At 39.2% G+C, this 25,755-nt stretch overlaps 3 protein-coding genes and 1 pseudogene across 3 annotated transcripts; 3 read left to right on the plus strand and 1 right to left on the minus strand.

Moving 5' to 3' along the window:
* Positions 1-1,163: 1,163 nt before the first annotated feature.
* On the plus strand, positions 1,164-2,105 carry LOC110200511 (olfactory receptor 52E5-like). The gene has a single exon (XM_020975891.1). The coding sequence runs from the start codon at positions 1,164-1,166 to the stop codon at positions 2,103-2,105; it is 942 nt and encodes a 313-aa protein (XP_020831550.1).
* A 9,222-nt stretch (positions 2,106-11,327) lies between these two features.
* Positions 11,328-12,259, plus strand: LOC110200505 (olfactory receptor 52E4-like; annotated as a pseudogene).
* A 7,183-nt stretch (positions 12,260-19,442) lies between these two features.
* Positions 19,443-20,399, plus strand: LOC110200539 (olfactory receptor 56A3-like). Its single transcript, XM_020975912.1, has one exon. It carries the CDS (start codon positions 19,443-19,445, stop codon positions 20,397-20,399), a length of 957 nt encoding a protein of 318 aa, XP_020831571.1.
* Positions 20,400-22,491: 2,092 nt separating this feature from the next.
* LOC110200582 (olfactory receptor 52E8-like) lies at positions 22,492-25,514 on the minus strand. The gene has a single exon (XM_078146617.1). The coding sequence runs from the start codon at positions 25,372-25,374 to the stop codon at positions 24,367-24,369; it is 1,008 nt and encodes a 335-aa protein (XP_078002743.1). The 5' UTR covers positions 25,375-25,514; the 3' UTR covers positions 22,492-24,366.
* Between the last annotated feature and the right edge of the window lie 241 nt (positions 25,515-25,755).

Here is a 25,755-nt window from a genome sequence, read left to right on the forward strand (position 1 = left end):
TGTATCCCACAGAGATCAAAACAAAACAAAAAAAGAAAAAGACCTATATGTACAAAAACATTTTAGCTGCTCTTTTTGTGATGGCAAAGAATTAGAAACTGAGGAGATGCCTATAAATTAGGAAACAGTTGAACAAGTTGTGGTATATGGTTGTGATGAATACTATTGTGCTATAAGAAATAATGAGCAGAATCGTTTCAGAAAAACCTGGGAAGACATATATGAACTGATGCAGAGTAAAGTGAGCAGAACCAGGAGAACATTGTACACAGTAACAGCAGTATTGTGCAAAGATCAATTGTGAATGACCTAACTATTCTGAGCAATGCAATGATCAAAGTCAATTCTAAAGAACTCGTGGTGGAAAATGTTATCTGTCTCCAGAGCAGGAAATGATGAACTCTGAGTGCAAATTGAAGCATTTTTTCACTTTATTTTGCTTGCTTCCCCCCCCCGTAACATGGCTAATATGGAAATATGTTTTACATGACTTCACATATATAAGCATCATATTGTTTATCTTCTAAATGGGTTGGGGAGGGGCTCAGAGGGAGAGAGAGAATTTAGAACTCAAAATGAAAAGAAAGTAAATAAAAAACAAACAATACGTATCTCTTACATTCCACTGACCATGGGACATATCTTAGATATTTTATTCCTTTATCACATGCCTCACAATATCTTAGCCTCCATGAGCCTTTCTTTTTTAAAAGAAACAACAACCATGAACACTTACTGACTGCTTCCCCTCACACACGTGTGTGGGATACAGCTCACCATCCCCAAGCACATACACATACACACATACATATGATACAGAGTTCTATTCTAGGCATGATGGAGAATATCCAGACTCAGAAAGATTGTGATCCCAGCCTCCAAGTAGTTAATTAGATAATCTGATACATAACTGTACTGTACTTTGAAGTAATTTTGGCAAGGCTGGGATGAAGGTTGTCAGGAGGTTGTGGACAACATCGGTTCTGTGTTTCAGAATCCTGTTTAACTCCATTTAAATTTCCCTCCCCAGGTTTCCTGTCCTGGGTTATGGAAGGAGAGAATAGGATTTGTGTCTCTTCAGAAAAGATTCAGAATGATGTAGGTAGCTCAGGGGACCCTTACAAGGAGAGACAGTCTTCCAACAACCAAGAAGGACCACTGGAATGTCACCTTCTAACAATACGCAATTCTATCCCATTTCCTTCCTGCTACTGGGGATTCCAGGGCTGGAAGATGTTCACATCTGGACTGGCTTCCCATTTTGTGCTGTGTATTTGATTGCTCTTGTAGGGAACATGACTGTCCTGTTTGTAATACATTCTGAGAGGAGCCTCCACCAGCCCATGTTCTACTTCTTGGCTATGCTGGCTTCCATTGACCTTGGCCTATCCACTGCCACTATTCCTAAGATGCTGGGCATATTCTGGTTCAACTTGAGGGAGATCATGTTTGGTGCCTGCATCAGCCAAATGTATGCTGTACATATGTGCACTGGCCTAGAATCTGTGGTGCTCACAGTCATGGCCATCGACTGCTTTGTGGCCATCTGCAATCCTCTAAGATACACCATGATCCTCACCAACAAAGTGGTGGCCAATTTGGGAATAATTATTATAGTGAGATCTTTAGTTTTTGTGACACCATTCATATTTCTTGTCCTGAGGCTTCCATTCTGTGGTGCCCGAATCATTCCCCACACCTATTGCGAGCACATGGGCCTAGCTCGTCTGGCCTGTACAAGTATTAAGATCAACATTGTCTATGGTCTTGTGGCTTGCTCTGTAGGGTATTTAGATCTTATTGTGATTGGTTTTTCCTACATCCAAATCCTAAGGGCTGTTTTCCGCCTCCCCTCTCATGATACCAGAATGAAGGCCCTCAGCACTTGTGGCTCCCATGTATGTGTCATGCTGGCCTTCTACACTCCAGCCCTCTTCTCTTTTATGACCCACCGGTTTGGCCACAATATCCCTGGTTATATCCACATCCTTCTAGCTAATCTATATGTGGTTGTCCCACCTGCCCTCAATCCTGTCATCTATGGGGTTCGGACAAAGCAGATCCGAGAGCGAGTGCTAAAGATCTTTAATCCCAAAATTTCTTAATTCCCAGGATTAAGACGCTTTCTCTTCTCATCCAAAACATAGGAATGAAGAACTTCCTGTTCATAATGTACCTGAAACTTTTGGGAACAATTGAAATTGCCAATTTTATCCCCTTTTCATATTCTTTTAATTGCTATCTCCTTCCATCATACATACATGTCACTCCCTCCACACACACACACACACACACACACCTCCCCTATGCTTTGTCATTACAATTACTCTCCAGAAATGCAGAAGACAATGATCCAAGAAGATTATCTAGACCAGTAGTCAAATGCAAATAGAAATGGGGATCACCAAACTGTACATAAAGATCACTGCAGACCATACGTGGACTTAGAAACCACACATATTTATATTTTAAATTATAATTCAAAGAAGTATTTATTTTGTTAAATATTTCCAAATTACATTTCGATCTGATTTAGGGTACCCTCAGACCATTTATTTGAAACCTGTTGTCTAGACTATTATAAAGGGAATTTTAAAGCATTCATGTATTACTTCCAATTGTTACACAGAGCTTTCATGCAATGAGATTTCAATAAATATTGTTTTCATTCTATCAACCTGAATGACTTCTTACAAGCCATGATTCTCAGTATTTTTATAATTATTTAAGAATCAGGTTATGAAAAAGGCATGTGGTTAAAATACAATGTCCATTACTGCAATGTGATCATAGTCTGAAACGTTAGCTTTGACCAAGCATGGTTAGTCTACCCATAGTGCCACAAAAACTCTGTGAAATTGATCAGAAGAAATAATTATGATTAGATTCTTAGCACTCCTATCACTACAAGGCTCTATTAATTGACTTTATATGAAAAGAATTAATTTATGTAAATATAATTTCATTTATGTAAATCTAAAGACAGTCTGTATTGTAGTGCCACAGCACCTCATCATTGATGCTGTCCATTCTGTTTTCATCCATTAAATTAAGTAGTAAATTTTCAGATTTTCAGATAAGAAAAAACTAGGAATGGTAACTAATATGTTGAATGACAGATTTGGGATCCAAAAAAGTCTCATTAGGCTAGAACGATGGTCTAATATCATAAAATGAGATTTAGTGAGATCAGCGTGAAACCCTTAATCCTGAGATTGGGTTCTAAAAGTCAAATGCACAAGTACAGAGGGCATGCTATGTAAGAGTTCATGGGGAAAATTCCTGGAAAGAAAACACTTTCTTTTCAGAAAGCCCCCTCTCATGGATTCCCATGTGCTAGCCAAATTGAAGTACTCTCTGATTCCGGAATTCATCATTCCTTCTGTGTCTCTCACCTCTGTGTAGCACGTGTGGCACAAACTACCTCATTACATACAGGCAACCCCATTACCTAGAATACACTGAATTTTCTCTCTCTCTTTCTTTCTGTATGTGTGTGTGTGTGTGTGTGTGTGTGTGTGTGAGAGAGAGACTCCCCCTCCCTCTTTCTTTCTCTCATGAATTCTGTCAGAATAGGGAGCTCCTGGTTAGGAAGGTCCTCTATACAGATTACCATCTCCTCACTTTGGAGAGTTACCTGAGGGACTGAGAGGGTTTTTTCCCCCCAATTTATCATTTATGTAATTTTAGCATTCATTTAAGAAATTTTTGAGATCCAATTTTTCTCCTTCTTTTGCACCCCTCCCTACGCTTCATGAAGGTAAGAAATGCGACATAAAGTTTGCATGAGAAATCATGCAAAACATTTTCATACAAGCCATACTGAAAAAAAACCCCAACATGATAAAGTGAAAAAAGTGCTTCAATCAGCATTTAGACTCCATAAGTTCTTTCTCTGGAGGTGAATAACATTTTTCATCATTAAGTCCTTCATAATTGTTTGGGATCATTTTATTGATCAGAAGAGCTAAGTCATTCACAGTTTATCATCATATAATACATGTGTTGCTATATAAAATGACCTCCTGGTTCTGTTCATTTCACTTTGCATCAATTTATATCAGTCTTTCCAGTTTTTCCCTGCTTATTTCTTTTTTTTTTTAAGTTAAGCAATGGGGGTAAGTGACTTGCCCAGGGTCACACAGCTAGTAAGTGTTATGTGTCTGAGGCCAGATTTGAACTCAGGTCATTCTGAATCCAAGGCCGGTGCTCTATCCACTGCGCCACCCTGGTTATTTATTATAGCACAGTAGTATTCTATCATAGTCATGTGCCACAACTTGTTCAGCCATTCCCCAACTGACCAGCATCCCCTCAATTTCAATTTTTTTTGCCAACACAAAAAGAGCTTATATGAATGTTTTTTGCACATATAGATCTTTTCCTTTCTCTTTTATTTCTTTGGGATACAGATCTACTAGGTATGACAAGTGCAGCTAGGTGGTACAGTGGATAGAGTTCTGAGCCTTGAGTCAGGATCTTCCTGAGTCATCTAGCCTCAGATACTTACTAGCCATGTAACCTTGGGCAAGTCACTTGACCTTGTTTGCTTCAGTTTTCTCATCTAAAAATGAGCTGGAGAAGGAAATGGCAAACAGTTCCTCTATCTTTGCCAAGAAAATTCCAAATGGGGTCACAAAAAGTCAGACACTACTGACATGAATTAATAACAACAATAAGTGGTATTGCTGAGTTAAAGGGTATACACAGTTTTATACTGTTCAGGCATGGTTTCAAATGGCTCTCCAGATGGTTGGATCAATTCACAACTCCATCAACATGACATTAGTGTCCACTTTTTCCACATCCCATCCAACATTTGCCATTTTTTTCTGTCGTATTAGCCAGTCTGATATGTGTGAAGTGGCATCACTTGTTTCAATGTGCATTTCTCTAATCAATAGTGATTTAGAATATTTTATTTTGATATGATTATAAATAGCTTTGATTTCCTCTTTTGAAAACTCCCTGTTCATATACTTTGATCTTTCATGAATTGGGAAAATAACTTATGTCCTTATAAATTTCAATCAGTTCTCTATATATTTAAGAAATCAGCCCTTTATCAAAGAAACTGTAAAAAAATTACTATTATCTGTTTTCCTTCTAACTTTGGATGCATTGGTTTTGTATATACATTTGTGTATTTTTACATATTTAATATATTTATACATTTTATACACTTATATTTTTATACATTTTTACATATTTAATATATATTTTGAAAATTTATTTTCATTTCTAATATGGTAATTATTGATAGATATGATCCGTATAAGCTCTTTCTGGTCCTCAATAATTGTTGAGTGTGAAAAAGTCCTAAAACCAAAGAGTTTAAACTACTATCCTAGCCATTTCAATATTTCAATCAATCTTTCCTCATGTTCTCTTTCTGTCTTTCCGAGGAAAATGAGATAATCCAGGGGCAAATGTGGCAGTATAGATAAACCAATGTTCTTGGAGTCATGAAGACCTGGGTTTGAATCCTGCTTCAGGCTATGGAATTCTGGTGTGTAACTTAACTTCTCTAGGGCTCAATTTCCTCTTCTTTAAAATGGTGGGGTTGATTTTTATAATCTCTACAATCCCTTCCAAAGCTATTTTCACATCCTTGCCCCCTCCAATTCATTTGACACTTCTGAGCCTCAGATATTTCTTCTATAAAATGAAAGGGCTGGATTTGATGATCTCTAAGATCCCTTCCAGGAGCCTAGGACCAGTACTTAGAAGTACTCCATTGCTCCAGTCACTAGCTCTAAATAAGCCATTGAAAAATGGCAGGTACTCTTTGGAAAAGACACGGAAACTAGTTGTTTGTTTGTGTTTTAAACATGCCAGAAAAACAAAAAACTGACTCGTCCTTGTATTCCTCTGTCTATGCAGTGCCTAGTTACTACCAATGCCTTCTCTCTGGCTACATTGTTACACTCATGATTGTCCCATTGTATATACAGGACTTATCTAACATGGTTGGTAATCACGGGCGAGACTTCAATTCCTATTTACATTGCATGAAAACAAGGCCACCTTAATCCAATCTTGGGCCCTGAAAGGGCAGATTCTCAGCTTTTGAAGTGGAAGGATCTGAGCCAATATATGCTGTAGTACAATGTATGACTGATCTTTTCTGCCCTGCCAAAGTACTACTGCTACACTGGGTAAACAGAGTCTCCAGAGACCATGCCTGGTACAAGCTAATCACTAAGTTCCACACTCCCCAGGATTACACACATCCTCCTCTTTACCCGGCCATTTTCTGCCCTGCCAACCCCCCACACCCTTACGGCTCCTGCAATGAGAGTTTTAATAAAATAAAAGTTACGATTACCTCTGAAAAGGGTATGAGAATCACTGCCCTATTGTCTCCCTCATTATGTTTAGGACTTCACAGACCATAGTTCCTTTGCTTGGCCACCAATCCCCATAGGAGTTGTCTTCTTTATTAAAATGTAAGTTCCTTGAGTGGAGGAATAGTTCTGGTTTTATATTTATATCTCCAACACTAAGCACAATGCTTGATTCAGAGTAAATACTTAAACATTATTCGTTCCATAAGGACCTGATGGTATTTACCACATAAATCTAACACTGGAAACTACTGAGCATATAGCTGATAATGTAGAGTGTACTGAACTCTTGGCATGGTGTTATGGGCCAATTTAATTCTTTTACCCAAAGTGATATATGTATGTGTGTGTGTGTGTATTTACATGTGTGTGTATATTTTCATATTTTCGTATTTCACATTTCTTATTTGTCTTTTACTTCCTGGAAATCTTGAAACCATGAATCCTTTACCCTGTCTTTCTCCTTCCAACAGATCTCAGACACCTGAACTTGGGACCTTGGTCTCTTATGGGTGACTTTTCATCTCATTTTACTTCAAACCAAGCCACCATGCCACTTTTTGGCCATGCTTCTTCCCCCCTTTAACTTTCTAACTCCAGCCTCCCTTATATATGGTATCATTCCCTGTTAGAATTTAAGCTTCTTGAGGGTAGGGACTGTCTTTTTTGTATTTATATGTTCAATGGTTAGATTAGCATAGGACTTGGAACAAAATAAGTGCTTACTTAGCACTTCATTCATTCATTCATTCTTACACCATACTATAGGCAATACATATGAACTGATAGACTCTGGGGTGGTACCATATACTAGCAATGCTTTCAGATGGTTTTTGGTTGAGATCTTCTGTTTTCCTAAATAACTCTCAGAAACATCACAAGTAACTGAAGTGTTTTTTATGGTCTCCTCACCTGGCACATCCCATATCCCTTGCATGTAATGATAACTATATTCTTGCTGATCTCCCTCAATTAATCTTTCAACTTTTCAGTCATTAGGGAATCAGCAAAGTCAAACTCTGCTGTATCTACTTTTGAGTTGGAGGAATCTTTGATCCTGTGATACTTGTATCACTTTATTTTATGTTCCTATAAGGTTCCACAAAGGCTAAATAGATGGTCAAGGTGGCCAGGTATCAATCCCAAGCTTTCTGATGACCATATCTTGCTAATACTCAAATAGGTTAGAATTGTTTCCAATAAACTCCAATGTTCCAGAGATATTCACTGGACAAACTAGATCAATAGTACCAACTTCCTTGCTTCTGACTTCATCATTCTCCAGCTTTTACAATGATCTCTTAAATTGCCACATCAAATGATTCTTTTCAATCCTGATCCTCCTTGGACTATGTAGCATTTGACATTGTCAAGTACTTTGTCTTTCTAGAAAATTCTTCCACTCCAGTGTTTAATGCCACTGCTCTCTGTTAGTTCTACTTCTATCTGTCTGCTAATTATAATTTTGCAGAATCTAGTTTTGTTTTGTTGTTGTTTTGTTTAAATTGCTACAGTAACTGTGAACATTGTTTTCCTGGTTCTGCTTACTTCATTTTGCATCAGTTTATGCCTCCCCTACCCCTTTGTTTCATATTTATAGTTTCTTATGATGAAATAATACTCTAATGTATTCATGTGCCACAGTTTATTTAGTCATTTTCCAATCAATGAACATAGACTTTGTTTCCAGTTCCTTGCCTAATGAGGGAAGTCCTGATGCTATTTTCTGAAAACTCTCAAACTATTGGGGAAGAGACAAGGTGATGGACATGAGACTGGAAGGACATGGAAAATTTCCTCAGTGACAAGGACTTCAGCTGGGGAAGCGAGCACAAGAAACTTCTATAAGAAAACAAGATTTGGGGAGGCAGATTGGGCTAATGATAAAACAGATTTCTTGACCTAAAATCCAGCACTCCCTATACCTTACTTTCTCTCATTCAATTTAATTCAACTAAAATAATTAATATATGACATTGTGTACCAGGGACTCAACTAGGACCTGGGGATACAAAAAGTCGTTGGCCTCAAGGAACTTACATTCTATTGACTTTGATAAGGAAACCGTTTTCCCCTGTGTTCTTGAGAACCCTGTACTTAAGTTCTCCCAAAATCCCTGGGTACAAAACCAGCCTAGCCTTTTCATTTATGATTGCTCATCTTGCAACTAATTGTAATATGGCTGCATAACTATCAAGAGCTCTCCTCAGTGGACAGACACTCTACCTTCATCTTCATAGCTCTCTCAGTCTGATGGGGAAGTACTTCCTCACCCTGAGAGTGATCCCACTGCAGTAGAGGCACAATCCATGTCCAGTGATGATGGCGCAGTACCTGCCACCTGGAAATTTCCAGCTTCATAGGAGATATAAGCCCCTTTCTCAGTGGCTCTCTAGTCTAATGAGCAGGGTGTCCTTTCCAGCACATTTCCCTATCTATTAATCAATCAACAAGAATTTATTAAGTGGTATTATGTGGTAACCACTATTCTAGTTTCTGGGGATACAGAGACAAAAATGAGAAAATTTCTGATCCCCAGGGTGCTTCTATTAAACCAGAATCTAGTGAAAACATAATATGTCCATTGAACACATTCATGGCAAGTATGCATATCAGTGAAAGGTATCTATTGACAAATACGTTGTAGAATCAAAGAAAGGCTCTAGCAGGGAGTGGGTTCACCTCTTCCATTTACAACTGCAGCTGCAATCCATGAAGCATTTTCCTTTCAGAGTCCCCAGTGGAATTCAAACTAATCAGTCAAATTCTTCTCCGGCTGTGAAAAGGTTAACTATAAATGGGTACCACCTCTTTGAAGCCAACTATCAACCAAAGAACTAACTCCTAGTTCTATTCCCAGTGGCTCTAGGTGTAGTAATGTACCAGAGGGCTTGTGTTGTTGGTTGAGGCCAGCATGAGCAACAGGGGAAATGCAAGTGAGCAACTCTGATATAAATAGTCCCATACACTTGGCTCACAGAGCAGTACCTGGTCTGGTAAGTCAGTTCTTGAATTGTGTCCTTTACCCAGCCTCTTCATTTTTATTCTATCCTTACCCCTCACCATGTACCTTTAGCACTCCCCCTTTTCTTAAGCAACAAAACCTACTCTAAATTCTCCAATTTCTCTCTACTGTTAAAATTATCTTTCACTCTTCTGTTTCTTTCCTCTCTTCCCTTCCTACTTTCCTCCTTCCTCCTTTTCTCCAATTTTCTACTTCATTCCTTAATTTTTTTTCCTCTAGCTTAAGTTTCATCTTTATTTCATTTTGCTCCTTACTTTCCTACTCCCTTTTTATTCATCGCTTTTTTTATACTCTCTTCTTTCATTTCCCTCCTTTCATCCTTTATTTCTCCAATCTCATCTAGTTTTTCTTCTCTATCATTTCCTCTTGTTCTTTTTTTCTTCTCTCCAATCTCCTTTCTCCCTTCTTTTTTTTGTGCTACATTTCCTCATTCTAATTCTTTCCTTTTTCTTCTTTCCTCTGCTTTTCTCATTACCTTCAGAAGATCCCAGACTCCTTAAGGAATCTGTTCACTTAACTTATTTTGATCTTCCAACTGTTATTTGGAAGTGACAGTGCTAGTGGGAGGTACTGCTCATTGGTGGGCATAATATTCAGATGAGTGAATCAGGAAGATTGTTCCCAGATAAGGGAACAGCATGATTCAGATATGGTGGTAGAAAAACACAAGTAATTTATGGGGAACTGAGCACAGACCAATTTGGATATGGCATTGAGTATAAGCAGGGAACTAAAGGATGAAAGGGGACAATGATAGATTTTGGAGGACCACTAATTTCAGGCAAACTCTTTTGAATTTTATTTAATATACGGTGGGGAGCTATGAAAAACTGAGAATTAAGGCATTATAGCATAAGATTTATGCATAAGAAAGTCTCAGTTGTTCAATAGCATGAAGGAGTGGGGAGAAGTTGAATTTATGAATGTCTATGAGGAGGGTTTTACAATGTTACAGGCAGATCAGAGCAAGATTCAATGCCCATATCATGCCTGTCAAATAGAAATGGAGGGATGAATACAAGAGATGTCTGTAAGGTCCATTCCAGCTCTAAATTTATAATACTATGACTAGGCATCCTTAGTTCCCCCAAAACCTTCCCTTTACTCTTTTACCCCAACCAGCTATCATCACAACTGACTCCTTCATAGTCATTCTTAAACAAATTGTTTATATACACCCAATGACTTCACTTGCTTAACACCCACCCCCTCCCTTCTTGATTTCTTGTAATCACACTTTTATTTCTACCAGTTTATTAGAATCATTCTCCCCAAAGGTCAGCAGCAACTTTCTAATTATCAAATCCAATGAATTTTTTTAGTCTTCATCTTCAGTAGCAACTTGCTAATTATCAAATCCAATGAATTTTTTTAGTCTTCATCTTCCTTGTCCTTTCTGCATCATTTGACACTGTTCACCACCCCCTCTTTCTAAATAATTTCTCCTGTCTTCACTTCTGAGAAAATATCCTTTTCTGGGTCTGCTACCTCTCTCAACTCATCTATTACCTTCTCTGGTTCCTTCTCTTGACCCATAAGGGGAAAGTGGATATTACTCAAGGTCTGTCCTCTATGTACACTGTCTCTTATAGATACTTGATTCACTCCCATGGTATCAACAGTTACCTCCCTATAAAAATGTAAGGGATTATTGTCCTCACTTTTCTTCAATTATGCCCTATCAGGCATGTGTTCCATGGAACTCAACTTCAGGTGGACTGACCTAGGATCCTTCCAAGTTAAGGAGAGAGAGAAAGGGCGGTACACTTACATTTCCTGGTTTGGAGCTAGAGATGCAGGGTCTCCAGAGTCTCTTTCCCTAGGAAGAAAAAAGCAGGGGCAGGGGGGATGGTGTCACTTGTTTCTGTGTAATGATCCAAATCTAAGCTTCGAATATACCTTTTTTTCACCTCCAGGTCAGGCCATCAACGAGAAATACACCATAGCTTGGCAAGATGCCCCACTCCAATAATACACCCACCCCTCCTCCTTTCTACTGGTTGGTATTCCAGGGCTGGAAGCTGCCCATATCTGGATTGGCTTCCCTTTTGGTTCCGTGTATCTGATTGCACTTTTAGGAAACTGTACCATTCTGCTTGTGATACAAACTGAGAAGAGTCTTCACCAGCCCATGTTCTATTTCCTGGCTATGTTAGCTGCTACTGACCTTGGCCTGTCAACAGCCACCATCCCCAAGATGCTGGGAATATTCTGGTTTCATTTAAGAGAAATCAGCTTGGCGGGCTGTGTTGCCCAGATGTTCTTTGCTCACAGCTTCACCACTATGGAGTCAGCAGTGCTTTTGGCCATGGCCTTTGATCGCTATGTGGCAATCTGCCACCCTTTCAAGTATATCACCATCCTGACCAATAAGACCATTAGGGCAATTGCAGGGGCCATCATACTGAAGTCCCTGACTTTCATGCTTCCCTTGATTTATCTTGTCTTGAGGCTACCATTCTGTGATTCCCATCTCATTCCTCACACCTATTGTGAACACATGGGCATTGCCTAGTTGGCCTGTTCCAGCATCAAAGTCAACATTATCTATGGCTTGATTGTCATTTGTATAGTATGTGCAGATGTGATTCTGATTGGGATTTCATACATCAGGATCCTCCAGGCTGTGTTTCGCCTCCCATCCCAAGATGCTCGGCTGAAAGCTATGAACACTTGTGGCTCCCACATCTGTGTTATGTTGGCTTTCTATACCCCATCCCTATTCTCCTTCCTTACCCACAGGTTTGGCAAAAATGTACCCCACTACATTCACATCCTCTTGGCCAACCTGTATGTTGTGGTCCCACCTGCCCTCAACCCTATTATCTATGGTGTTAGGACCAAGCAGATTAGGGATCGTGTCCTTCAAATCTTCATCAAAAAATGATTTATAGCCACTGATTTGGGCTTTACTGAACTGAGGTGAGAAGTTCTATTCTTACCCACAAAGGGGCAAGATCAGAACAGAGCCCTCTAAGAGCAGTCAGGGCCTAACACAACATTAAGCATGCTGGTCTCATCTTTTCTTCATATTGCTTTTGTCATATAATCATATTTCATGGTTATCTTTAAGGCAAAACTGAATTGTTTCAAGATATTTGTAATTTGTTGGAATAGCTTTATCTAGATATAGGGGAATAAGTAAGACAGGACCTTCAGAGTCCCATTTTGCAAAAGAAATCTGTAACTCTATATTTTTTTTCTCATTGCATTTCCTGTGGCAATTGCTTATATTTCTAGGGAAATATGAATCATGCATACATTGGAAGAAGATAGGTGGTACAATGGATAAAATTGAAATTAGCAAAACCTGAGTTCAAATCCTGCCTAACACACTTACTATGTGTGGAACCCTAGGCAAACCACTTAAACTTCTTCATCCTCAGTGTCCTCTTCTTTAAAATGGGGGATAATAATAGCACCTACCTGAGAAGGTTGTTGCAAAAATCAAATGGGAATTAACTGATACAAAGTGAAGTGAGAACTAGGAAAACAATTTATCCAATAACCACAATATTGTAAAGACCAACAACTTTGCTCAACAAAATGACCAATGCAATTTCAAGAGGATGTGTGATGAAACATATGAAACATACTATCCTCAAGACAGAGACATGATAGAATCAGAGTGCTGATTGAAGCATACTTTTTTTTGGAGACATAGCTAATATGGGAATTTATTTTGTTTGACTACATGTATTTGTAAAAGGTAGAGGAAGATGAGGCAGGAGTGAGAGAATTTGGAAGTGAAAATAAAATAAAATTGAATTAAAAAAATCAAAAAGAAAAATCAAGTGGGATAACATCTACAAAGTGCTTGGCAAACCTTGAAATTCTATGTAAATGCTGGTTAATATTACAGGATCATAGACTGAGAGCCAATAGGCTATTTAGAGGCCACTGAAATTAACCACTTCATTTTAGAGAGGAGGAAACTAAGGGACGGATAATTTAAGTAACTTGCTTAGGGTCATACAGCTAGTAAGTTTCTCAGGTGGGTTGCAAACTCAGGTATTTCTGACTCCAAGTCCAGTGCTTTATCCAGTATGCCACCCATCTGCCTATATCATTTTTATTATTATCTACTGAGTAAGAGAAGTAGCTTCATTAGATTCTCATTTCCATTCCAAGGACTTCTTGGGAGGGATAATGGGAAGATCTAGTCCTCGTGATATATATTTTTTTCTGGAAAGGATGTTGGAAAGATCAAGAGAATCAGATATCAAGAGCTCATAGATCAGGAGGTCAAGTATGATTCCCACGCAACCCGAGTACAATTAGAGCCTTAGGACCTACACAGGCCAAAGCTGGTCTCTCCTCTTGATTTATCTGGTCTCTTGATTTTGAACATGGCCTAATGGATAGAATCCTATACTGAGTTAACAAGATCTGAGTTCTTATCATCCGTGTGAATATGGACAAGTCATTCAGGCACTCTCGGCCTCAGTTCCTCATACATAAAATGAGGGAGTTATGATGCTTTGTTCCTGTGCAGTGGTAACAGTAGCAGAACTAGCTACACACCCAAAAAAGCCCAAGAATGAGCCCAGTTCGTACATTAGGTGTAGTTTATCTCCTTTTGCAGTTGTTTGAACCATGTAGAACATTGCCTGGATATAGAGGGAAAACATGAGTATAAAGAGTGGAAGATAGTTTTGTACAATGGAAAGAATACTGAATTGGGAACTACCAGCAGAGCGTGGCAGAAAAACCATAGAACTTGGAATCAGATGGCTTAATTGAAAGTCATTCTTTGACTTTATCGTCTTTATGACTTTGGTAGGCCATATAACTTCCCTGGGCCTCAGTTTTCTGTGGTATTTGGACCAGATGCCATCCAAGTATCATTCTGCCTCTAACTCTATGATACGATGGCCTGAGTTGTAAGCCTGGTTCTGACATACAGGAAATCTTGCATTCAAATCCACTTTACACACTTATTAGTTGTGTGACCCTGAGCAAGACACTTCTCTTCTTTCATCCTCAGCTTCCTCACCAGTAAAGTGGGGGAAAGCACCTACCCTACAGTACTGTGGTGAAGATTAGATGAGACAACATGTACAAAGACAAGATAACATTTGCAAAGTTTAAGGTTCAATGTAAATATTAGTTATTTTTGTTATCATCACCACCACTGTTATCACTACCACCACCACCACCATCAGTCTACAAATATTTAGTGGTTTAATTGTTCCTCAGGCATGAAGTAGAGTAGTCACCCTCCAAGCACCTGACTTGAAAGGGTTCCTGAGGTAGCTAATGGCACAATAAACAAGAGTGTTGGACATGGAGTCAGAATGACTTGAGTTCAAATATAGCCTCAGACATTCATTAGCTCTGTGACCCTAGGTAAGTCACTTCATCCTTTATCTGCCTCAGCTTCCTCAACTGTAAAAGGGAAATAGAAATAACATCTACCTTCCTTGATTGTTGTGAGGAGCAAATGAGCTAATATTTGTAAAGCATTTAGCACAGTGTTTAGAACATAGTAGGCACTTCATAAATGGTTGTATCCTTCCTTTCCTCCTGTCAACATTGCATTGGTAAGGAAGAGGCTGAAATATTTAGAAATGGGGTATGGGCCCTACATCTATAATTCCAGGAAAGAGTCTGGATTTCCTTGGTGTTTGGCAGTAAAAGTGAGCAAAAAAAAAAAAAAGACAAAGAATCTCATTCCACCCATTTTCTCTGTAAGGGGCTTATCTATCTTACTATTTTTTTGTTCTCTGAAGCCATCCCTCCCCATGGGGTACTAAGGAGGGGTAAGTGCTGTTGTATTGAGGAGGAAGAAAATGAGCAGTGACTTCATGGCAAATAGAATTTTAACTCAGAGGCTATTCTCCCTATCTTGCTCTCTTAGCAGGGTCAGAGACTTAGGGATTGGCCTGTGCCCCACATGTCAGACCTTAGGGAACCACACTATGAAGACATCATCCTAGGGGAGCTGTAATTCCAGTATAAACTCTAGGTCCTTTGGATGAGTAAGGCAGAAGGTTCAGTGAGGTAGGGAGAGAGTGATTGCTACTCTGTGGGAGCCCTGTCTGTGTTGTGCTGGGTGAGTCTGATCTTGTTTTAGTCTGAGACCCAGGGCTAATTGTGAAACTAGCAAAACATATTTTAAGTTCCTGTCCTCCCTTCTTTCTATGGCCTTTTCTATCATTTCACTATTCTACCTCTGCCTCCAACCAAGGGCACCTGGAATCACATCAAACAGGGATACATATGATAAACTCGTGCCTACCAAAGTGTTGGAAGCTAAATGTGTTAGTGCCACCAACCCCTAGAGGAATTTTAATGTTAAATGAAGAGCCTATGAGTTGAAATAGATCATCTCTAAGGTCCCTTCCTATTCTGAGATGTTGTCATTCTGTGATCCGGAAAAGGTAACATTATCTCAAAGAACTTGGAAGCAGTATAGGATAGAGGGAAGAATGCTGAACTTGGAATCACAGTCTGAATTGTAAGTAAGCCATATATGTTTATCTATGCAACCTTAGACAAATCACTTAACCCCTCTAGGTCTCAATTTTCTCAACACTGAAATGAAAAGATCAGATTAAATGGTCTCTAAGGTGCTTTCTACTTCTAAAACTAAGGTATTGGTGAAGGAGATGTTTTATATCTGAAGCATACTTCCTTCCCATCTCCACTTTTAATAGCCTTATCTTCCTTTTAGGTTCAATGTAGGTGCTCCTTCCTCCCCAGTGCCTTCTCTGACACCTGAGCTGAAAGCTTTCTTTCTCTCAATATCTTCTTTCTGAAATATCAGTAGAGGACTTTGGGTCTCTTTCCCCATAGCTACCTTCCTTGGATTATCTTATGTTAATATTGTATTCTTCAAGTTCCCAATCATGTTCTTGTAAAATGTAAGTTCCCTGAGGACAGTGACTGTTTCTTTTTATCTTTATATCACTGAAGCCTAGCATGGATCCTTGTAAATAACAAATAAATAAATGTGTGTTAAATAAATGGACTGGAAATTACCTGAATTTTAAGGTGGTGGCTGGCTAAAATAAAGTCAACCCTTCAGATGAAAAGGACTTCATCTTTGATTTATTCTTATCTTTCAACCTGGGTATTATTAGGCTGATCATGTTGGGTCTCAGGGATCAGTGGTATGGGACAAGAATGGGTGGGAGTGGGCATTCAGGGGAAAGAACATAGATTAGGCTCAGAGTTGGGATGGATAGATGATGCCAGCTCCCTTTGTTATTTCAATATGGACTCTATCCCCAGGCTTGTAGCTATACCTTAGAGACTAGAGAGGAGTCCTAGCTAGGGTAATTTTAGACTACTTGCTAAGAAAATTTCTTGGCTGGAAAAAGAAATTCAACTGATCCATTCTCCATCTCCCTGAGATTCTTGAATTTTGTTTTAATTATCTGATATTTTCTATATAAATTGTTTCCTTTTTCTCTTCTCTTTTACTTGGAGTTTTCTAGGATGTAATATTCTTTTTTTTCCCCTGATTGAGTTCATTCCTTCTTTTTTCCTAAAGAGGCCATTCTTTACCTCATTTCTGATTAAGCCTTAATCACTGAATGGGCACTGCCTCAATCAAACTGAGACCTTAAAGACCTTAGATTGAAAAGGTCAAGGTCCCTCACTGCATCCTGGGCCATCTCCAGTTGTCCTGATCTATATCTGGCCGCTGGACCCAGATGGCTCTGGAGGAGAAAGTGAGGCTGATGACTTTGCACAGCTCTCCATCACTCAAATCCAATTCACTAGCATGTCATGGCATCACCTCCCCAATGTCTTGGTCCTGTTTGAGAACGAAGGACAAACAGCAGCAGCGTTCTACTTAATATGTGATTCCTACTCTTTTCATGGCACTTTGCTCATTCTGCTGTCTCCTCACTTCTAAGACTTTCCATCCACTCAGCTTCTATTTTGACAAAACCTCTGGCTAGCCTAGTACCTTGTTCCCCTCTGCCTGCTCATCCCTCTCCCCAAAATAAATGGGCCTTGGGCTGACAATTTACCCACCTTTTGAGGTAGAAGACCAGGAGTGATTTGTTAAGGAAGGTGGTTTCAGACAACAGCTCTATAGTCTCAAATTTCTATACCCATGGTGTTTAGCACAGTGCTTGCCACATAGTAGACATTTATCCAGTGTTTATTGACTTGACTTGATGCACCTTGGGCTCTACTTAAAGTCAGTCTAACTAGGTGCAGTGCAAAGTCTGCTAGAATTGCAATCAGAGAACTAGGATGTGAAGTTGTTGCTCAGTCATTTTTCAGTACTGTCTAACTCTTCATGACCCTATTTGGGGTTTTCTTGGCAGAGATGCTCAGGTGGTTTGCCATTTCCTTCTCCAGGTCATTTTACGGATGAAGAAACTGAGGCAAACAGGGTGAAATGACTTGTCCAGGGTCATACAGCTAGTAAGTGTCTGAATCCAGATTTGAACTCAGGTCCTCCTGACTCTAGGATCGGTCAGATTCTTATATTTCAAACTAGTGCTACCAGGCTGGAGGAAAGATGGCAGGAGCTAAAGTATGGTACACTTGGCTCATTTGCCAGGTTGTAAATTGTGGGTCTTTGAGATCATTTTATTAGAAGCTTAATAAAGTAGAATTAAAGAGTCAGCAACCTTTTAGAGAGTTTTCTGTCTTGTCTTGTCCAGTCCAGATTTAATGATTATTTCTATGCAAATGATTCTCCATCCAAATTTCTCTCCTGAGTCCTTGTCCGGCATCACCAACTTCCTATTATAAATTCTAACTGAGATATCCCCTCAGCATCTCAAAGTCAACATGTGCCAAACAGAACTCATTCTCTTTCCCACAAAATCCATACTTCTTTTGAAATTACCTATTTCTGTCTAGGGTATCACCATCCTTCCGGTCACTCAGATTTGCAACCTCAGTGTGATCCTCAGCTCTCCACTATTGAGTCACTCTACCTATCCAGTAAATTAACAAGTCTAATACATTCTAGCATTGTAACATCTCACCATTCTCTAGGCTCCCAAGGTCACCTTTCATTTAGCCCCCGATCATGTCTCACCTATATTATTGCCTCTTTAGACACCCTGACTCAAATCTTCCTTCTCTCAAATCCCTTTTCCTCAGAGCTACCAAAATACTTTCCATAAAGCATTGGTCTGACTTAATTTCTCACCACTCAGTAAGTTGCAGTGATTCTCTCTTGCCTATAGGATTAAATATAAACTACTGTATGTGGCACTTAACATACCCTTCACAACCTGGCTCCAACATACTAGTCCAGCCTCATTATATATTAGTCCTCTTTGAGCACTCTATGGTCTAGCTAAACAGGACTTTTCACTATTTCTCACACAGAACACCACCCCTAACCTCTGCTTCTTTGCTCAAACTATGCCTCATGCCTGGTATGCCTCTCTGCTTTATAGAATCCTTAGTTTCCCTCAAAGTTCAGCTTAAATACCAACTCTTTCACCTCTCTTATGGGTGCCTTCTCTCCCCTGCACCATTACTTACTGTTATATATGTATGTGAATGTGTTTATGTATATTATTTGTGTATATATCTCTAATGTAGTATGTCTTTATGTTTTGTTTTGGCTACGCAATGGGGTTAAGTGACTTGCTCAGGGTCACACCGCTAGTAAGTGTTAAGTATCTGAGGCCAGATTTGAACTCAGGTCCTCCTGAATCCAGGGCCAGTGCTTTATCCACGGCGTCACCTAGCTGCCCCATACATCTTCATGTTTGTAAATACACATGTGCATGTGCACACACAAAAAATACATGTGTGTATATGTGTACATGATAGGTTGAGATCTACACTTCAGAATATTACTCAATGACATTATAGATTCATTTAAGAATTTATGTTTTGCATATACCCATGTATGTGCATACTTTCTCCCCCAACAGAATGTAACTTCTTGAGGGCAAAGATTTTCATTTCTCTCTTTATATTCTTAGCACTCAGAACTGTGACTGCTAAGTAACAGCACTTAATAAAGGCTTACTGGTTGATTCCTTGCTTGTCCTCTAGACCTTTACACATTTTATTCATTAACTCTTTCCTTTCCCCACAAGAACTCAGAGAAGACATATACCAGAGGACTATATACAATGCTGCTTCCCAACAGCTCTTCTTCCACTGAGGTCTCCGAATTTCTCCTGAACTGTTTTGTTAGATCTCCAAGTTGGCAGCACTGGCTCTCTCTGCCCCTGAGCTTGCTTTTCCTCCTGGCCATGGGGGCCAATGCCACCCTCCTAATCACCATCCGACTGGAGGCCTGTCTGCATGAGCCCATGTACTACCTGCTCAGCCTTCTCTCCCTGCTGGACATCGTGCTCTGCCTCACTGTCATCCCCAAAGTCCTGCTCATCTTCTGGTTTGATCTCAGACCCATAAGCTTCTCTGCCTGCTTCCTCCAGATGTATATCATGAACTGCTTCCTGGCCATGGAGTCTTGTACCTTCCTGATAATGGCATATGATAGATATGTCGCTATCTGCCACCCACTGCGCTACCCATCTGTAATTACTGATCAATTTGTTGCCAAGGCTGCCATTTTCGTAGTGGCCCGGAATGCTCTTGCCACTGTGCCCATCCCTATTCTGTCTGCTCGGCTACACTACTGTCAGCATAATATCATTGAGAATTGTATTTGTGCCAACTTGTCAGTGTCCAAACTTTCTTGTGATAATGTTACTCTCAATCGCCTCTACCAATTCATTGCTGGCTGGACTATGCTTGGTTCTGATCTCATCCTTATTTTCCTTTCATATATGTTCATCCTATGTACTATTCTTCAGCTAAAGGCTAAAAGTGCTGCAGTCAAGGCCCTGAGTACATGTGGCTCCCACTTCATCCTCATTCTCTTCTTCAGCACCATCCTGCTGGTTTTTATTCTCACCCACGTAGCCAAGAAGAGAGTTTCTCCTGATGTACCAATCTTGCTCAATGTTCTGCACCATGTCATCCCAGCTGCTCTCAACCCCATTGTCTATGGGGTCCGAACCCAGGAGATCAAGCAAGCAATCCTGAAGTTAATAAGGAAGGGTGTGTCAAAAGGGAATTAAGAAAGGTCCATTGTATTTGTGGGATAAAAAATTGTACAGGTGCAAGAAAAAACCTAAATAAAGGACTTCTGCTCCAATCCTAGCTCTACCCAAAGTTAAAGCAGTGAGTTTCCTGAGAAGCAAAGGTTAGTCGTTCATCAGATTCTTATTTTTTTCATTTACCAGTTCTCATCTTTCCTTGAGTCCCCCATAACTCTTTCCCTTAAATACATTTTACCAAACAGGACCCAAAGCAAATCCAAGCATCTTCAAGGAAATCTTTCAAGGGAGAGAATTCAGTTCTACCTCAGACTACTTCTAGTAAACAGACTTTCCCTAGACAAAGTTAGGATTATGAATAATTCATTTATTTCAAAATTTACCTATTACATCAGGGATATGAAGAATTTGTATTTTTGAAAATTTCATCAGGTTTTTAATTGAAAATCACAAAGAGAGGAGGCAATTACCCATGTTAAACTGCTAAGTCCAAATGGCAAAGATATAAGTAGATACAACAAAGCTGTAGTAAAAGAAATGAGCAAAGTCAGGAGATTCCATTAGAAAAAAGGCTGTAACAATATTCATGGTCTCTGTTATTGGTGAATAAATTTTTTTTTAAAATAAGTTAAATATTTTAAGGGAAGGAGGTAAATGCTACTTCATAATTACTATTAAGACCTTAGTGGAGTATGATACATTACTAAAATATGACAATGTGAAAATATAACTTATGCAAAAAGAGCAAGTCAGATGAAAGTGGTGGTGGAGGTGGAGGAGGAGTGTTAGTAGCACCACATATGTCCCTATTAGGAAAAAAAAAATCCATGCATAAGAAGGGGAAGCATTATGGAGATACCAAGGAGAGAATTAAGTCAAAGAGAAACAGGTGTTATTGTGGTGAGTGTTTATTGTTGATCACTGAACTAGAATGACAAAATAGAGATTTAAAGAATTACATCACAAAACCAATACTGGGACAGGATATAGTCATTTTAAGAGATTTTAAATATCCAGAAAGATGTCAAGGTATTTTATACTATAAGCAGAAAAGTTAAGAAATGATTAATTTATCTTGCTAATAATCTCATATTTTAAGGAGATTATCATTATTATTCTAGGGAGATTACATGACTATTGGGAGATGAGATTTCAAATATTCTATGAAAGACTAGGATCAAAAATCATGGAATTTGAGACTTGGAAGGAACTTCAGTGACAATGTAGTCCAGCTAATACATAAAAATGTGTCTCCTATAACACCTTACCATTTTTTTTTTACATCAATACTAAATTTGCTTTTTTGCAACTTCCACTCCTTGTCCCTGGTTCAGTCCTCTGGAACTATAGAGTAAGTCAACTCCCTCTTTGGTATGACAGCCCTTCAAATTTATTTAAACATAGCTGTCATGTGACCTTACCCCTTCAGTCTTCTTTTCTCTGGGCTAAACATTCCCAGTTCCTTCAACTGATACTCATCTGTCATGGACCCAAGGCCCTCCACCTTCCTGGTTGCCCTCCTTTGGACACTTTCCAGTTTAATAACATCCTTCTCAAACTGTGGTATTCAGAGCTTTTTCTCTTGGCCCCAGATTCTACTGGGAAATTTGGATGGGATAGAAGCCTATCTATAATTAAATTCTGATAACACAAATGAAAATAATTCCAATGAGGAAGGAAAGGGAAAACTGCCTAAAAAGACTGTGACTGCATAGGGAACTTATTGACTAAATCCAATTTTTAAAGCCTATCAATAAAAATTGGAAGCAAACTGTGGATGAAAACAAGAATGATACAGTTAGATGAAAATAATGTGAAGAATACTAAAGATCAGAACAAAGTAAAAGTAACAAAGAATGTTAAAGTTGACCAATGGTTGATTTTTAAAAAATTGGAGAAATAGTTTGTGAACAGATAAAAAGAGAACAAATAATCACTCCAAGCTAACATGGATTCATTAAAATATTCTTATGGGATTGTAATTATGATAACAGGAGTAATTCTATTTCTTTTTGTCATAGTATTACTAAATTTATTCATTGATTCATTTATCTATTTATCTATTTTATTCATTTATCCATTTATCCATTTATTTATTCATTTGCTTATTTACTGATAAATTGATTGATTTAGTAATTTAGTCATTATGAGAATTCCATAAAAATAATATACCTGTATTTCAGGCTGTGAAAAATGTTAGGAAGACACTTAAAATCTCTCAAAAAAATCTTGTTAACAAGATAGAAAGATATAGGCTAAATTGCAATGCAATTCAGTCATTGTGGACCTGGGCAGTGGCCATGATGTAATAGAATGTAATAGGAAGCAGCAAGGTACAGTAAAAAGTGTTGGATTTGGAATCAGAGGAGATGATGGAATCCTGGCTCTACTGATTACTAGCTTTGAGACCTTGGCCAAGGCATTTCAACTCCCTTTAATTTCTTCATATATCAAATGACAAGAGTGGAGTCCATGACTTCAAATGGTCCCTTCCAACCCTAAATCTATTATTTTATGATTTAAGGGCTGCTGTGTTGAAAAGAGATTAAACTTTTTCTGCTTGGCCCCAGAGGGAAAAATAGTCCCCCTGAGAACAATTGGTGGTAGTTCTGGATTTCAGTATAATGTAATTAATTTTTTCTGATGGTGAGACCTATCTCAAGGTAAAATAGACTTCCTGAGAAGGTGCTTCTCTATTCATAGTGTTCTTTGAGTGTTTGGTGGATGACTGTTTGCCTAAGACCCTATAGAGGGGATACCTGCACAGGTACTGCTAGGACTAAATTCACAAATTGCTTCTCATTCTGACACCATATTACTCCATTTTATCACTTCTATCAGAGTGGTCTGAAGTGAAGAATCTTTGTCCAGGTGAGGGAATTAGAAGAGCAAGTGGTAGTGGGAAGAGAATGAACCACATTGACTCCATCTTGTGACTCAGTTGTGGAGCTAGTTCAGTTCCCTTTCCAATCAATTATGGGTCTAGTCTAATTTCTCTCTTGTGAAAAACTTTATTCAATTGTGGGAATTAAGAGAAAACTTTATTGTCTTGTTCTAACCTAGCCCTGCATGGCTGGAAAACTGGACCACCTCTGCCTGCTGCTTAGAGACCTAGGTTATGCTGACAGGAAACCCAAACATATCTGAAGACTGATGCAAGGAGTTTTCTCACAATTATACAGCTCAAGCAGCTCATATGTCTTATCTCAAAACTGATCTCTTACTGGTCAATCAGTTACTGTTCCCATGTTCCTTTAATTGAGGGGAGGAGGACACCTCTTTTTTCTGATTTCAGGTAATTGCATCTACTCATTCTCCTCATCCCAGCTTGGAAAGTTTCTAATCTTTCCTGCAATTAAAAATCATATTATTTAATCTTGTACCCTGGTGAATTGTTTTCTTTTAATTAATTGGCTTTCTTTGATTATTTTTAATGCATAAAAATCTGTCTCTCCCTGTATTCAGAGTCCAGTGCCAAAGCTGAGAGGGCTTGGTCCCAATTTGTTAGGTAATTGGTATGCATTGCTTAGTAAACTGGTATGCTCAGAAAATCGAACCTTTGTTTCCTCAGCCATTTCAATCCTACTTAGACTTACCCACCCATAAACCAACCCATTTATACATACATTCCATCAAAGAGACACTCAGATCCATACACAAGCATGTTATCAGTACCTACTAGGAGAGTTTTAAAGCTATTCTTTTAAAAAAATTCATTAGGAAGGAGTATTCTGAAATGATAAAATACAATCTACCAATACAGATAGGCACCTTCTATGCAACTTAAGATTGTTAGGCATCTGCCTGGTGCACTGAAAAATGGCCAAAGCCACAGAGCTAGGATGTGAAATTTGAACCCAAATCTTCCCATTTCGGAGGTCAGCTCTCTATTCAGCATGCCACATCACCTCTTTGAGTTTTCAGGTAGGCTCATTTACTGTGGTAGAATGAAAAAAGGTACCACTGAGACATCCTTGTTTCTATCATGTCATTGTTTTTTATAGAAAATCTTCAAAACTCTCTCCCGTATCTGCTTGGTCCTGACCCCATAGATGACAGGGTTGAGGGCAGGAGGCACAACTACATAGAGATTGGCCAGGAGGATGTGGATGTAATGGGGGATGTTGTGGCCAAAACGATGAGTGAGGAAGGAGAATAGAGCTGGCATGAAGAAGGCTAAGATGACACAGATGTGGGAGCTGCAGGTATTGAGTGCTTTGAGTCGAGCATGCCAGGAGGGGAGGTGGAAGACAGCCTGGAGTATCCTGGCATAAGAAATGATGATCAGAAGCACATCCAGAAATAATATGGAAATATTTCCCAGCCCAAAATAGATATTGACTTTGATGCTGGCACAGGCCAATCTAGCCACACCCATATGCTCACAGTAGGTATGGGGGATGACTCTGTGCCCACAGTAAGGGAGTTGAAGCAGGAGAAATACAATAGGAGCTATCATAAACAAGCTCCTTAGGAAAACCACCAGAGCAATGAAACCAATGGTTTTGTGAGTAAGGATCATGGTATAGCGAAGGGGGTTGCAAATAGCAACATAGCGGTCAAAAGCCATGGCCAGCAGTACAATGCTCTCCATGACTGTGAAAAAATGGATAAAGAACACTTGGGTGACACAGGCTCCAAATTCAATAGCCTTCAAGTTAAACCAGAAAATTCCCAGCATCTTGGGGATGGTAGCTGTGGACAAACTCAAGTCAATTCCTGACAGCATGGCCAGGAAGTAGAACATGGGCTGGTGGAGGCTTCGTTCAGTCTGAATTGCGTACAGGATGGTGATATTTCCCATGAATGCAGCCAAGTATAAGGCACAGAAGGGGAAGCCAAGCCAGATGTGTGCACCTTCCAGCCCTGGGATTCCTAGAAGCAGGAAGAAGGAAGGATGGAATTCTGTATCATTCAAAGAGGGCATTTTTATGGGGGCTACCAAAGACCATGATCGTTTCTGAAATATCCTCCATCCAGAGAGATAATTCACCATCTCCTTCTGGAGTCCTGAGGAAATAAAAGAAAAACGTTAAAATCTTCTGTGTACTTTTACTATTCAAGAGAATCTGACAAGGGAAGTATCTCCATTTGCTGTCTTTCCCTATCCTCTCCTTCCCCTGTATCTTTCAGAAATAATCCTTCAAGGATGTGGTACTATTTGACACCTATGGGTCATTAGCTGCTATTTCCTCTCCTTCCCCTGATCTCTTCCAGATCAGAAAAGGGGATAAAGTTAATGGGGCAATTGAGGAAGTAGGAGAGATGGGTCAGAATCAGCTACCTTAAGACACTCAGTTCTTTTCTACTGTGCTACAGTCTATATCCACTCTAAATAAATGTGAGCTTGGGCATTTAACTGCTTTATCAGTGAGTC

This window comes from Phascolarctos cinereus, unplaced genomic scaffold, assembly GCF_003287225.1.
Source record: "Phascolarctos cinereus isolate Bilbo 61053 unplaced genomic scaffold, phaCin_HiC Scaffold_726;HRSCAF=1367, whole genome shotgun sequence".
NCBI classification, from domain to species: domain Eukaryota; kingdom Metazoa; phylum Chordata; class Mammalia; order Diprotodontia; family Phascolarctidae; genus Phascolarctos; species Phascolarctos cinereus.